At 33.8% G+C, this 16,948-nt stretch overlaps 1 protein-coding gene across 1 annotated transcript; it reads right to left on the bottom strand.

Moving 5' to 3' along the window:
- Positions 1–876: 876 nt before the first annotated feature.
- Positions 877–15,866, bottom strand: LOC128982968 (iron-sulfur cluster assembly 2 homolog, mitochondrial). The gene is made up of 3 exons (XM_054402078.1): positions 15,557–15,866; positions 6,093–6,281; positions 877–1,138 (listed from the first exon to the last, which is right to left on the bottom strand). The coding sequence occupies exons 1-3, from the start codon at positions 15,607–15,609 to the stop codon at positions 961–963; spliced, it is 420 nt and encodes a 139-aa protein (XP_054258053.1). The 5' UTR covers positions 15,610–15,866; the 3' UTR covers positions 877–960.
- Between the last annotated feature and the right edge of the window lie 1,082 nt (positions 15,867–16,948).

Below are 16,948 nucleotides of genomic sequence, written 5' to 3'. Positions count from 1 at the left end.
TTGGACTCTGCCCCAAATCGCTCATTCTGAAGCATTGGAATGACGTCACAGCACCCTCAGCACTGTTCGGTTGTTTTGCCATATACTACGTACGTATTGGGATTGGGATGGTCTGGCCGCCGTCAGCGCCAGACTTTGGACTCTGCCCCAAATCGCTCTTTCTAAAGCATTGGAATGACGTCACAGCACCCTCAGCACTGTTCAGTTGTTCTGCCATAGACTACGTACGTATTGGGATTGGGATGGTCTGGCCGCCGTCAGCGCCGTCCTTACTAAGCAAGCGACAATCAAAAATAAGTCATTACTGAAGAAAGTAATTTTAATTTAACTAAAGAATATTAAATTGTAATTTATTTATATATTGTTGGGAGGGCGGCGTCAGAGAGTCCTTATGGACTATCCTCCACTGCCCTAACTTGAACCTTCCGACAGTGTTTTCTTTCTTGCTTACAGGTAATGATGTATTTTCTTGATAGACCTATCTAAGTAAAACTATTTATTTATATTTCGAGTGTATAAGTGTAATTAAACCATCAACTAAGCCAATCAAACATTCAAGTGGATTTAATGTATCTCCTGACCTGATGTGTTTGACGGCTACATTGCCCCATTATATGTAACACATGATATTTACCATTTTGAAACTGCTTCGGAGAGATGTTATTTTAAACTCATAATAAATATAACCAATACTGCAGTTCTGGGGCTATTGTAATTAATTCTACTACTTTTTCCAGGATTCATAATCATTATTTTTAAATTAAATAACTATTCATAATCCGATAATATCTTTTTTTACAGTCTTTCCTCAAATTATGCCTTTTCACCCTTATCACAGGTACAACTAGGTAATAAATGGTATATCATGAGTTTTTTTTAACTATTAATATTTACATTTTATTCATCATAGGACCTAATCATAGTATCACAAACATTTTCACTACCAGTTCTCAGCAGAAATTATTCAAGTTTAACAGAGAAGGAGGCGCCGCAGGAACACCCCTGCTCAGCCAAGGGGTTGTTGACCACCCTAAAGGAAGCTTTGATGAGCTCCTGTTGGTAGTCTATGGTTGATCCTTTTATATACTGCAGGGATGTCTCATCCACTATCACACGGGCTCCATCTTTCTCAAAAATCCTTAAAAATGTGATATAATTTATTATAGTTTTTTAGTTTATGGTACGGTATCTTATTCTGAAAGTAAGCTTTATTATGGACTTAAAAGAGTGTTAGTGCTCATCCTATGGTTAAATCTGAGGCATGTTTTATATGGAAACGGTTGTGTGTGCCATTCATTGTCGATTGAATTAAATACCGGTAGTTAAATGTTTTTATTAGCAAAATAACAATATTATTCTTATACAGTAGAGTCCCGCTAATCCGAATTTTTGTCTTAGGGCGCTAGGCACGAGCCCGGGATTGTTTTTCACATTACTTAAGGCTAGACCTAGTGCAGCCACTAAAATCCATTTGTGGTTTGGCGGGATTGGATGAAAATGAACCCGGGACAAAAATGAAAAATGTTAATAACAAAAATGGTGAAATATTTACTAAAATACTCAACAAGAAAAGTCTATCTCGCTCGGCTGCTACAGAATAATTTGACAAGGTACAGCTAAGCTAACTGTGTTAAAAATTATATAAAAAATTTTAAAATTTAAACTTTTTTATTATAAAATTAATTTTGTTATTATAAAATTAATTTTTTTATTTTCAACTCACTCGTATTCAAATTAAACAACTAAATGCTCACTTAAATGAAATTCATAAAAGAAAAGAAGAATTCAACAACAATCTGCAACGGGTTAATAATACTAATTTTTTTAATATCTTTTGGTTTTGGATTAAGCGGACTTTCGGATTACCGAAGTTCGGATTATCGGGACTCCCCTGTATTATTGGGGGTTGAAACAACCCAAACAATTTTTCACCTAAATGCACTCTAGTTTTAGGGTAATTTTTACCCTAAAACTATTAGTACAGGTAAAATAGGGTTTTATAAACAACAAAATTTGTACATTCATGAAATTTCACCTGTGAGTTACTAATAATATGAGAAATGAAGATCCGATGAGTCCCCAAAATTTTGGGTGTCCTAAGGCCCTTTTTGGGGCCCTTTATGGTCCGAAGGGCCCTTGTTCCTGAATAATTTTGTTTTTACGTTTAAGGTCGAGTGAGGTGTGGTTTTCGATGGTTTTAGTTATTTTAAATCGATTGGGACTAGTTTTAAGTGTATTAAACCACTCCATACAGGGTGTTTAGAAATGTTATTACTTTTTACGATATTTAAACATTTATTCATAGAGTAATAAAATTAGTTACCTCCATGCTCTACATAAAAGGGGATTATTGAAAATAATTGTAATTTTTTACTACGTAAGGGGAAAGGATCACAAGGAGTAAGAGAAAATATGAAATACCCCCGTCACAGCAAACCTGCAGACTAAGCGAAATTCGGTTTTACTTACTTGATTTTCAATTAAATCTAAAATAGCATTGCGTTTAACGATTACCTAGGTTTGCTGCTACAAGGAGGCTATTAAAGTGTGTCTATATTAAAATATTAATAGCCTAGTATAAAAGAAATAAATTTGACAAGTAAGTTTGATCAAGGAAACAAAATCATTTTACACTATTCTACATAAGAATAACATGGGAATTTTAAATTTACAAATTGAGTATTTTATCCGTAACTAATAGCCATACAAAAACACGTTAATATACTAAATTATTTGTTTTTAAGCTATTTAAAATGTTCTAGAGAAAAATTGGGGAACTTTGTGTTTTGAGGGTGAAGTAAATGAGAAAACCCAATTTTTACCCTATAAACCTCGTTCCCATTGTTCAGGACAAAAATGCTTGTACCGACAATGCTCTGATGTCTTAGTGCTGTCCTGGTCATCATAACCACGAAAGACAACCGTACTTGTATTGATTGAAAATAATTGTGAGGAAATTAAGATACAAGCTGCAAACGTCATTATGTATGAAAGGTGTTTTTGTACCAAATCACATTGTTCGTGCTTTAAGATTGGTGTTGCCTGTTCTGCAATATGCAAGGTTTGTAAAGGGGAATCCTGCTTGAGCACCAACTTGGACAAAATCAGTAAAGATGGACAAGTTGCTAAGAATAATAAAATTGTTAATGAGTCGTCTGAGAATAATTATTGTGATGATGAAATTGTAAAGAGAGATACTACTGAAATTGTAGAAAAATAGCTTTAGTTTAAGTACTTCATTTTAATATGTAATGTAAGGTTTTATACAAATACAATTGTTTTAATTTTTAATAAATGCAAAAAAAAAAAAAAAAAAAAAAAAAAAAAAAAAAAAAAAAAACTTAAATAACTACCTAAGAAACATACATATCAATTTGAAATTAGTCATAATAGATTTGCATGAAAAACACATTAAAAGATTATTCACATCACCTTATAATCAAGTTGAAATTTTTGCGTAGTAACCTATGTTATTATGTTATAGTGTAAAACTTAATCCATCCCCTTTTAGCGAACTTCCCATATAGGAAATAAGCTATTACCGAAGGTCTTATGGTAAAACAAAGACCCGAAACCGATTTACGTTTTCATTTTGATGCCCCCAGAAGCCTAAAGCACCCTTAGAGGACTGCTGTTTAGAAGGTTGCGAGATAACTCAAAATATTACATAAAGGGTTTATAAACATATATATATATAATATAATTAAGAAAACTGTAGTGATTAGGGCTACTATTTTGATATATAAAAACATTATTAAAAACTAAGTACCCTTTTTTAATTCATTTTATTAAAATGAATTAAAAAAAGGGTACTTAGTTTTTAATAATGTTTTTATATATAATATAATATATCCATGTTATATACGTGTCCGTAAACATGATAACTCGAGTAATTTTGGTTCAATTTTAACGAAACCGGCAAAATCGGTCCTTGGAACAGGGTTTTATGTGGTATAAATTTGTAATCTTTGACCCTCAAAACACAAAGTTTCCCAATTTTTCTCTAGAGCATTTAAAGAGCTTAAAGAAAACAAATAATTTAGTATATTAACGCGTTTTGTAAGTGTATTAGTTACGAATAAAATTCAAAAATTGTAAATTGAAAATTCCATGTTATTCTTAAGGAGAATAGTGTAAAATGATTTTGTTTGTTTGTTTATAGATATGTCTTAATAAAACTTGTCAAATTTATTTGTTTTACACTAGGCTATTAATATTTTACTATAAACACACTTTATTAGCCTCCTTGTAGCAGCAAACCTAAGTATTCATTAAACTCAATGCTATTTTAGTTAATTGAAAATCGGGCAAATGGAAATTCGCTTAGTCTGCAGGTTTGCTGTGACGGGGGTATTTAATATTTTCTCTTACTCCTTGTGATCCTTCCCTCTTATATAGTAAAGAATTACAGCTATTTTCAATAATCCCCTTTTATATAGAGCATGGAGGTAACTAATTTTATTACTTTATGAATAAATGTTTAAATATCGTAAAAGGTAATAACATTTCAAAAAACCCTGTATAGAGTGGTTTAATACACTTAAAACTAGTCCCAATTAGTGATGTAAAATACCCGGGTATTTAAAACTCGGGGTAAATACCCTGGGTATTTACCCGGGTAAATACCCAAAATCCATAAATACCCGGGTATTTTGGGTATTTATGAAATCGATTGAAATTCATTTATATTTACCCCTAAATATGTTATAGTTATCATTACATGATAAATTAGGATAGACTTTAACACCTTTTACAGTAACTTGAAGCTTTGATAGTACCTTTTAATGATTTAGCACTTTTTTTTAATAATACATAAAGTTTTTAATTGAGAATGGGGTTTTGTGTCTTAAATCGAGTAACATCAGTTATTTAACTTACTAAAAAATAGTATATTAAAAAAGGCTTTCAATTTTTATAATTTTATATATTTATAACCAATTAAATAACATAAACAAAATTATTTGAATTTATAAATATCCAGGAATTGTTGAAAGATTTATTGTGCTATAGATTCAAATGTTTTGTATCACAAGTTTATGAAATTAGTTTTGTTTTTATTTTGACACCATTGATACCAACAAAAGATCTAGAACAAAATAAAAAAAATAGAAAATATTATTAAATCCTGCCATCCTACAGATTGAATTTTAATTATTTTCTTAAGTTGTTTACACATAGGCCACTACAAGGTTAAATTTTCCTTTTTTTCTAAATAATAATTATTACTTTACAAATTCTTTTTCTTCACTTTCAATAAAATGAATTCATCTATCTATCATAGAAATTAAAAAATCATAAGTAGTCAGGACCAGTGCAACCATGCGACCAGGATATTTATGCCGATTAAGCTTCATGCTCAGACCTGGGTATTTATGGCGATTATACCCAGAAGTAAAATGCTAGTAGTGACCATATGAAATTTTGTTTGGCACATTTTATCATCATTTTACTATCCTTACAGGGTAATAATTGCAAAAAAAACATCTCAATCTTCTCTAACTTTAATAAAAATTATAAATACCCAGTTTTTGGGTATTTACCCGGGCCTGGGGTAAATACCCAGGTAAATACCCAATTTATATTTACCTACCCACTGGGTATTTACCCGGCCCACATCACTAGTCCCAATCGATTTAAAATAACTAAAGCCATCGAAAACCACACCTCACTCGACCTTAAACGTAAAAACAAAATTATTCACGAACAAGGGCCCTTCGGATCAAAAAGGGTCCCAAAAAGGGCCTTAGGACGCCCAAAATTTTGGGGACTCATCGGATCTTCATTTCTCATATTATTAGTAACTCACGGGTGAAATTTCATGAATGTACAAATTTTGTTGTTTATATGGAGTGTTTTTGTATTATTTTCCTACTATATGATTAGTGCTCTATGTACTAAACATATTACAGTATCAGAAGTCATGTAATAGTTTTGTTGAACCCTAAGGATTATAAAATAACTTTATTCTACAGAATAAATAAGAAGTATGATTCGGGTGTATGTTAATAATCTTTTTTTGCTCCGCTCAATTTGCAGACCAGAAACCATATACCTAGTTATTTATTGTTCCGTAGCAAGGCAACTGCACTTACCTATCTTCATCGGTGATGTTTTGGTCAAGCTCAAATTTATATTGGAATCCAGAACAACCACCTCCTTCAACAACCACTCTTAGTGCACTCCCATCACTCACTATTTTGTTGAGCCTTTTGGCACAAGATTCAGAAATGGACAATTCTCCTAATTTTTCTCCAATTACAGGTTTAGCGGAACAATAAAATCTGTAAAAGAATATCACATAAGTATTGTTGAAGACTTTTTTCCCTTGTTCAAAGGTTTATTGCGGACATTTTCCATCACGATTGTAAAAAACAAATTGCTTTTTACAATCGTGATGGAAAATGTCCGCAATCAACCTTTGAACAACATTAACTCACCGTCACCAGCAATGAACTTCAAACAATAGTATATTTCATTACTAGGACCGAAAGTGGCATTTTCCGTCGCGCGCTCAAGTTTTTGTGTGAGGCGAAGCCGAACACAGGGAACATCAATTTCACGTGCGAGGCGAAGCCGAGTATGTGAGAGTTATTTTCACGTACGAGGCGAAGCCGAGAACGGGAATAATGGAGCAAGTGCCGGATAATAACTTTCGGTACGAGTTATGAACGATACTTTTCATCACGACGCAAAAATACACAAACACAGAATAGCAGACCTCTGATATTACAAATATTTTATTTCTCAATTAATTTGATTGAACATTAAAATAAAATAAAATAAAATTTTCTAAAAGGAAACCTACGTATATTTCTCAATACATTTTAATTAAATATCAAAATCTATATAAATAAAATTACAGTTTTGTCTGTACATTGCTTAGAATCATGCAGTTTTTGGTTATTTTAACGTTTCATAGCCTAAGAAAGCCGAAACGAGTCTTATCTCAATTTCTGTCTGTATGTCTGTCTGTCCATTCTGTGACTCGGTCTGTAACGCCAAAATGCCATTTTACGCGGCCTACTCCTAGAAAACTAGAGTACCGATCAAGTTTCTAATCATTTTTCTGTATTTACTGAATTGGTGAGAGTGTCTTTGGCTAGAAAAACATGGCCTTGCTTCTTTGAAAAAAAAATAACAAACCACCAAAAACCCAATTTTGTTCGATTTTTGTCAAATTTTCTCCCAATGTTTACTATTACATTTTATGAAATAACGATCAGCTGTTTGGATTAGTTCTCACTTCTAGCTCTCACTGACTGATATGTTTACATTCAAAGTTGTTTACAAATACCGCAACCATTTCCGATCAAGTTTTGTTAGCACATCCAAACCAAGTGAGATTAAAAACGTTGTGCCTTACTTTACCGGTTTAATTAATCGCAAATGCAACGATTGTTCTTGAGTTTTGATAACCGGGGAAAATACCGTGAAGCAGTGTTGTATTAGTGCAAGGAAACTTACATTTTTTTCATCATAGTCACCAATAGCTTACAAAAAAGGTTTCCACTCATTGACGGCGCCTTAAGGACAGTTGTGTTAAGTGCAAAGTAAAAAATCACAACTGCAGTGGGTGATCGTGGATGTTGCTGCAATCTTGGAAGATCTTTCTGATTTCGCTGTGATCGTACCGTAACAGAGGTTTAACTTAACAGATGTAGCTAAACTCGCTTATCCAATGTGTCACTTTTGGTTTCTACTTACTTACATTTCGACAACGATATCGGTACTTTTCCTACTTAGGAAATACAACTACAAACGTACAAAACCCCAGATTTGTGCATTTTTGTCACATTTCCTCCGAATGTTTGCTAGATATATGTACCGATTATCGTTTAGAGATTACGTAATATTTTAAATAAGAAACCTTTGTTTGGATAAAGGTGGTTTCTTCAAACTGTCATTAATATGTTAACATCTTTTCTTAAATGTAAACGTTGGTTTTTGATACTGCTACTTTTCTTTAGAACCGGTGGTAGCAGTAAGAATCATTTTTACATACAAACACATCACCATTTTCAATATTTATTTATAAACACTGCACCTTATTGCTTATTAAATTTAATTGATGTCTTACTGTATAATTTTTAGCGTTTTCTGTCTGGACTCCAAAATGTTGTGTGGACTCAATTCTGTATTTGTGTGTGTGTGTCTGTTGGTAACGCATTAATGTCCTTATTTTTCGTTGAAAAGACAAGAGAAACATTGTTAATAAAAATGTCAACCCGAATAAAGTGTGCAGTAGTGAGGTTGAGGTAGTGTTTTAACTACTTTTAACCAGTGTGAAAAGCAACTTTCAATTACAGGCCTACCTTAGGGCTATGCCTCATATATCTATACTGTAAAGCAATTCCTTTTATCGTTAGATATAAAATATGGACTAACACGATCGGGTGACATTTAATTGCGAAGCATTCGTTTTGGATTTGAAACTGTCAGATATTGTATTTGAGAAGGTGTATATGTATTCCTAAACAATTATAGTTTTGCCATCATATCTGGAAAAATGCACACTAAATATGCAAACCAACTCCTGTTCTGAATATAAGGTTTTAACTTACTACAAGATTCCCGTACGTAGAACGGGCAAACAGCTAGTAAAAGAATAAAACAACTTTGAACAATACATACAGCTGATTCAAATCATTAAATTAAACCATAACAAAACACTAGCGCGCGTAGTGAATAAATGGAGAACTAATTGAGAGCGAGGGAAAGTAAATTTAGAGCGAGGGAAAATCAGCTGATCGATTTTCCCTCGCCCTAAATTAGAGCTTGGGAAACGACTACTTTCATTGATGTCAGCTGTTATCGAAAATAGTTACTTTCGTTACGGAGTGATGAAAAGAATTTTTCCCCTTGATCTGCATTTAACATATGTGTATATTTATCATGTTATTATTTCATTCTGTTTATTTTTTATTACATTATTTTTATTGCTCATAACATGGTTAACATGGTTTCTTTTTTTAAACGTTTTTATTAGCTCGCTTTCTTGTCCGGTACAAATTTTGCAATCAATTTTATACTAACTTCCCGATGAGCTAGAGACTTGAAACATAGCTCACAAATGGATGACAATGCAATATTATAACATTTAATTTTCATATTTCCCTTGGGCTACGCCCCATTGGGCTTCCAAATTTTCCATGTTTACATTTTGAACGAATGTAAACATCAATTAATTTGAGTTAGCTGTAAAATACTTAAATTTACAGTTCGAAGAGCAAAGGTAAAGAGGTCAGGTTATGCTCCCAAGAGATTCTTTATACAAACAAACATTTCAAAATAAAGATAAACAATCTGATTGCAGATATAAAGGTGTTTGTTAATAATGTCAACTGTTATTTAGTATTCTATAAAGTAAACAATAAATTAAATAGATTGATATATTTATAGTAAGTAGGTAGGCCATACATTCAATCTAATAATTATATGAAAAGAAACTCAAATAAACCTTAGATTTTCTACATGCCTCTGTCTTAATCTGATATAGAGATGCTTGAAATATATTTAACCCTCCCAGTGTTACTTGACGAAAATTCGACAAGCAGCACACTTTGTGTAGTGTTACTTGTCGATTTTTCGACATGCAGACATCGTTTACGGCGAAGGCTCTATGACTGACTGAATCGGATTGAACTGGATCGAGTTAGGTATCGTTCTTTCCGTAATATTCTAAGCTTTCTCCAGAGGTCTGTCTCTAAGCGCTATTCATTTTAGTTCCGAAAATATTGTAGCAGACAGCTGACGTGCGTGTATTTGTAAACAGCTAGGTTCCCCCGGACCGATGACTGATGTGTTTTATTACGTTTATCATTGTTTTAGTGTTAAAAATCAAAAGTAGTGATATACGTGGTGCATTATAAGAAGATTTAAGTGGTTTTGAAGTGCTGGTTGATGATCCTCAAGAAGTAGGTAGTGATATTGATGTAAATTATCAGCCAGATTCCTAGCTATGGTTAGGCTATGCATTCTTAGCTAAACGCTATGTACTGAAATCAGTTTTTTGCCCATAACTTATTTATTTGCAAATATACTTCCTTATATTATTATATAGTTGTAATCCTCATAAAATTTAGAACAAAGTGGCTATTTTCAAATATTTATAGGCCTATAATTTATACAATTTCATTGAGCGCGAACTTATTTTTATTTTGAAAATTTTCGAAATTATATTTTTTTTTTACCTAAAAATTTTTTTTTTGAAAAAATGTTCCTTATGTTTTATATATAATATTGAAGCCCATGATTTTCCAAACAAAATGGTATATAGAACGTTAGAATTAACATTGTTTTAAGCTTCTCAGATCCGTTTTAATAAAACCTTGCAAATGCGCCAAAAATAGGTGGACATTAAGGCCTAAACTATGGACACTTGGAGGGTTAACATCCACACACATTAAAACTAAAAAGTAGAAAATAATTTTAAAATAAAATCTTTCATAATTCATAATAAATCAAAACGTTTTTAAACACACTAAAAAGTAGAAAATAACTTATAAATGTGTGAAGTATAAATACTTGTAAGATTTAAAACGAAAAACTTGGGGTGCATGCAATTGATAATACTGTAATACATTAGTTCAATAGGTGAAGGTAATTGTAAATTATCTATTGCATGCGCCCCACGTTTTTCATTTTAAATATTACAAGTATTAATACTCTCCACATATTTATAAATTATTTTCTACTTTTTAGTTTTTAATTTATAATTTTAATATTTTTCCATTTCCTAATACAACATTTGGTCCAAATTCGCAGTGAGATGAAAACCTGGTAATTATATTCATTACTTGTTAACATTACCCCATTTTTTATCTAAATGTTCTACTCAGTTCCCTTACAGTTCACTACTAACTGTTTGGTTTTGGAGTTTACCTGATTATAATCTTTTTGGACACAGATCACGGTATGGAATGAACTCTTTGCTTACTTAAAATAATATTATTTTTGGTGTCAATAAAAACAAGTTCAAGTTAAATTTATTATTAACTTTTTGGTTAAAGACTTTATTGAAAGAAACTTATCATTATCTACATCTTTGATGCACAATTCTTCTTTTTGACTTCATACTGAGATTTTGTGTGTGCTCAAGACCTTTTTATATTGTGCGTGCTGCTGGTAAATTTTGTGTTCAACTACTCCAATGGCTCCTAAAACTTCCGATTTTAAGTCATCAATCTACACTCGCTCAACATATCTCATTAAAACTCGTTTTAATAAACTTAAAGATACTGTTGATGAATACTCTACCTCAAAGGAACAACACACTCGTATTCAAATTAAACAACTAAATGCTCACTTAAATGAAATTCATAAAAGAAAAGAAGAATTCAACAACAATCTGCAACGGGTTTTAGCCTTAGAAGAGGATCCTATCTCTGGCGAGACATTGTCTCAAGACCTGGATGAAATTGAAAGTTTATTTTCTCATATTGAGACTACTATTGAGTTTTAATGTCCCCTCCTGAACCTTCAAATTCTGCTATCTTAAGCGACTCTTCTTCCATTACTGTTCACCAAACTTCTATTTCGCAAGCAGTACGACTTCCAAAATTAGATTTACAAAAATTCTCCAGTGACCCGCTATCTTGGACAAGTTTTATAAATTTGTTTGATACTGCAATAGGTACACCACAACACGTCGCTTTCCAGTGTTATGAAATTTCAGTATCTCTTAAGTATATGTAACGGGGAACCCCTCGACTTAGTCAAAAGTTTGAATCTCACTGAAGCTATTTATTTGGTTGCATATAATCTCCTCCGTGATAGATATCACAATGAACGCCGCTGATAGATATAACAAGGAAAATGTAAGAATTTGTTGACGGAAAGCAAGTATACAGATCAGGCGGCTGTCAGAATGTCAATGGTTGTTCTGCGTTATCGTTTATTAACTTATCAGCAGGTAAAAATCAGTTTAAGTAGGTAGGTTTGGTTAGGTTAGGTTGGATTGCCTTGTTAGGTTAGGTTGGTGTTTGTATTTTAAAAAAATTGTTTTCCAACAAAATCAAATAACTGAATAAACTAACCTAGCCTTTGTATAAGTTTACTTGCTTTCCGGCAAAAAAACTCTTGCATTTTCATGTTACTAATAAAAAAAAAGAACAATCAACTGTAATACTTATGAGAAAAATTGAACCCATACCATTGACTATTGGATACAGAAGAAGACATCCCATCTATATGGATCAGCTGTCGACAATTTTTTACTGAAAAAGAATGTAGTTGTGTGAGCCAGTCACAGATTGCGCTAGTGTCTAAAACTCTATTTTGTACCTTATTTTTGTTACTGACATAGTTGCTGGGTCACAACAGTTGCTATAGCTCATAATAAGTCATTCCATTAGTTTGAATTGGTAAAAACCATTGTGTAATCGGCAGAACCCATAAGTTACTTAGCTCAGAATTACCTACCTAGCGTAAAATGTACAGGGGAATATTTCATCACTAAGTTAACTTGGAGTCTAAAGAGACTCTTTTTGACCTGACCTCATTGAGAACAATCAATTTGTGTTTAAATATTTCTCAAAAGTAGGCTATTGGATTAATGTGCTTGCTCTGTTTAATAGGCTATACCAAAACAGACAACTTTATTGAAGGCCGAAGGCCTAGACTTAAGTTACTAACAACAACAACAGTTACTTACAAGTAAGGTTAGAGAAAACAAAGTAGTCATGCTAGAGATGATCATCGATAGTCAATGTTTTCGAAACATCGATGTTTAATGTTTTTACATCAATGGTAGGTTACTTACCATACATATGTTTTTTGCCAAGTATTAAGATATCGATGTTTTCTATTACTGGAGAGTACATAGAGCAGACAAAAAACTGAAAAAAACATCGAAAACGTTGACATTTTAGTAGGGTTGCCTTTGATGATTACCGGATTTTGACGCTCAAAATTTAACTCCGAGGGATTTCTGCGAAAAGTGAGGATCCCTCCTCTTTTTAGGCCTACTCTCTACTAAAATACATGATATAATGGCACTTTTGGAAAAAAATAAATGTTTGCATTTCGCAAACATCTTTATGCAATATCTGAAAAATTAACTCTCGTACCGTAGGCCTACTCTCTACTAACGTTTTTTTATTCCTTGGTTTCACTTTGGCCAGCCAGCAACGTCCTTAGTTTATCTTTATCGTCTGTTTCATTAGTCCCAGTCCTTCAATTCGCGTTTGCCAGCCAGTCCTAACTCGGAAGGTATCCGTGTTCACTACCAAAGCCTAGCAGATAGAAAGTGTTTTGTAGACTTTATTTGTTTAGGACTATTCATTATTTTTTGTGAGATGTGACAAGCGAAGCAACATATTATATTTTCAAGTACCCTTTATCGACAATTAGCACAAATATTGAACAGGAATGGTATCGACTAATAAATATAAACACAATCACTGGCCAATGTCTATAGACTAAGAGCGGTAACAACTATTAGTATGAACCTGGCAATAACTAGTGCGCGCGCCACAAAAAATCTATTGCTGGCCGTTTTGCGGCAAAATACGTCCGCGATCCATATTACCGATGCTGGCTGTTTTGCATTTCAGTAACTTAAGTGCAGCCTTGCTATGTACTAGGTATACAATTTTGCTAGACCGTTAAATTTAATCCACTATTATAGTGGGGGCCGCCAGCTAAACCTTATGTCAACTAAAGACAACCTATTAAATTTCCCTACAAGAAGTACCGTACATGCACATCAAACCAGGCGTAACAATGAAATAGACATCCCTTTCTGCAGACTCTCAAAAACAAAAAATTCATATCCGACCATGGCACTCAGGATCTACAATAGTCTACCCCAAACACTGAAGAGCCTGGAACCTCCTAAATTTAGCACTGCCCTGAAGACATGGCTAAAAGATAGGCCATATTATAGCCTGAAAGATTTTTTTGAAAGTATGGGTGTATCCACCGCCATGACATGAAAGTTTTATCTTTGAAAGAGAAAAGTTTTGTTTTTCGCAGAGGATACACGTCCGGTAACCAGACGTGGATTAGGCGTCCGGCAGTTACTGTCATAACCTAACCTAACCAACCAAACTTGCTGATAATGAAAAAAATCAAATGAAGGTTCAATTCTCTTCATAACATAAAATTATAAATGCCAAAAATTCTAACAAAAGACGTACAATTAAGAAGAAATTACATTCAAAGCAAAATCTGTGACAAAAAGTTAAAGAAACCGATGGGTTTCGAACCAGGGACCTCTTGGATATCAGCCGAGCACTCTATCCACTACACCACGAACAACGCTGGCCATACATCGTATCGTTGCTGTAATGGCGTTCCGGGACCCCACAACCCGGTGACGTCACTACCGGACGCCTAATCCACGTCTGGTTACCGGACGCGTATCCTCAGTGTTTGTTTTTTAGAAATAAGTTATGTAAATAGTATTGACACAACCTATCCGGCATCGCTGGTCTTGGTGACGAAGGAGGTAATTAAGGTAATGTTTTAGTCCCAAAAACATCAATGCTTTCCCAACGATGTTATCAGTACATTGATGGTTGACCTATCGATGCTCATCCCTAGTGTTGTAGGCCTTAGGGTATAACTTAAGGTACCGGTAGCCTACCATAAATGGCTGCACTTTACTTTAGGTCCTACACTCATTCGAATGAAAATATCGATCGATATATCGATTAATCGATTGTTTCATTCGATATATCGTTGGTTAGTTAGGTAATTAGTGATGTGCGATACGTATCGTATCGTATCGGAATATCGCGATACGCGAGGGACGATACGATATTTCGATACGATATTTGAAAAACGATACGTATCGTATCGCCTAAAACGATATTTGTATTTATATTGGCACATAGAGCGATACGATTCATGTCAAAACGATATTTTTTTGCGCAGGCCGAGCAAACTGCAAAATCTATACTCTGTGGATGTGTAGTTTGAAATAGGAATTTTTGACGTCTGTATTTTTGGTTTTTACTTTATAATGTACCAGTCCCATCCCAGTCCAGTCCATTTCCACTAGCGTTCTATCTAGCACTAGCAGTGCAGAGTGTGGGAACTGTCTGTGGCAATTACATTAATGTGTCTGCAATGCTAAAATGCTATGGGAAGGATAGGGAAACAGGTCCAAGACGTAGGGAGTTGTGAAGGAAGGAAGTAGTAAAGGCGAGCAGTGTTGGAGTGTGGGAATGGATTAATGTATCTGCAATACTTGTAAGACTGTTTTCAGAGTAAACTAATGATTTTCCCTGAGCAAAGCTCGGTCCCCAGGTACTTATATAAATTTGCCGTTTCTAGGTTAGGTAGGGGAGGGGGAAAACGATACGATACGTATCGTTTTTCGATATTTTTGACGATACGATTCGCGTATCGCGATACAGACGTCCGATTCGATACGGCGATACGATATTTTTTTCCGATACGTATCGTATCGCTGTATCGCGATACGCGTCCGTATCGCCCATCACTAGGTAAGGTTAACCTAACCTAACTAATCAAACTCAATCAATATTTTCATTCAAATGAGTGTAGGACATAAAGTAAAGTGCAGCCCCATAAATTTGACATAACTTACCTGAGATTATGTTTAGGTAAACTAAAATATTTCATTCTCTGCAACAAAGCCATTGCTCCTTAGAAACCCCCTAACCTGAGTAGGTTTAGGGATTTATCAAATTTGATGACAGGTCTAATCAGAAAATGCCATTATTTTCAACTAGTAACATCTTAATCTCAAAAACTAGATTTATTTTATGGTTAATTTTTCAAATTTCTCGAGCGAAAAAACAGTAAAGCAAATTAATTTAAAATTGCACAATTTTTAGTTTTACAGTCAATGTCAATGTCAGAAGGACTGTACAACAACAACATTCAGATCATCTCTAGACATCTCTCATCTCCCACCCTCACCACACCTCACAACAACACAGCACAACCACAACACAAAAACAAAAAACAAACAAAAACATTCAAGCAAGAGACAGAAAGAAGAAGCGACTGCCGAGCATTGAGATATAGATTATAACTGGAGTCACTACTCTCTGGTTAAACGTTGGAGAAAAACGTGCCACGGTTTTGGCTGGTTTGTTTTTGGTGTTTCGTTTTGTTAGGTTGGCCGTGTGATCGGTTGGTGGGATGCTGTCAAATAATTCCAATTCATTCTAACCTAACCATACTATCTATTTGGGGTTATGTTATTTCAAGCACTTGTGTCAACAACTTATTTAAATTATTGCACGTTAAACCTCTGTATTTAAAGTTATTTGAAACATTATATTGTTTTTCTTTGCTAGTAAATAAATACTAACTTATTTACCTCTTTTCAAGCTATGTGGTGAAAATAGGCTAGTCAAATTTCCTGGTTTTGAGATATTGGTTTAGGCCAATAGCCCTATGGCATTTGATTAAATAATAACGACTATCGGTTTATGATCTTGTTAAAATGTGTTGCTCTTGCTCGTAAAATAAATAAATAAACTTATATTTCAATCATAATGTTGAGTTGGCAGAGTTTTGTTTACTACTGTATCAACAAAACAGGATGACGCCATCTTGATCTTGCCTGCTTGCCTCTAATAATTTGACAAGTCCCACCAACCCGATCACCCGGCCAACCTAACAACACGAAACTCTGAAACCAAACCAGCAAAAACAGCGGTACGTTTTTTGAACACAGAGTGGTTACTCCAGTTATATTGTTTTATATTGATTAACAATAATTGTTATAGCTCAGTGCTGCCGAGTGCCGACGACTGTAAATGATTCAGTACTGCCAACGGCAGAAACTACAAGCTTAACATAGATAAAACATACTCCCTTGTGTTGGTTAGCTTATGCTATTAATTCACCCGGACAGAAATCCCACTGTCATTATTTGCCGATATTTAAGTTTCATCATTGCAAATGTAGTATACATAAATGGGAAAAAACTAGTAGTTTTTTTAGTGGGGCCTTGATGGGATGGAAA

The sequence above is a fragment of the Macrosteles quadrilineatus genome, unplaced genomic scaffold, assembly GCF_028750875.1.
Source record: "Macrosteles quadrilineatus isolate MER2022 unplaced genomic scaffold, UCM_ALF_1.0 Scaffold_1__1_contigs__length_201487025, whole genome shotgun sequence".
NCBI lineage: Eukaryota > Metazoa > Arthropoda > Insecta > Hemiptera > Cicadellidae > Macrosteles > Macrosteles quadrilineatus.
This window is presented reverse-complemented; position numbering and strand designations above follow the sequence as displayed.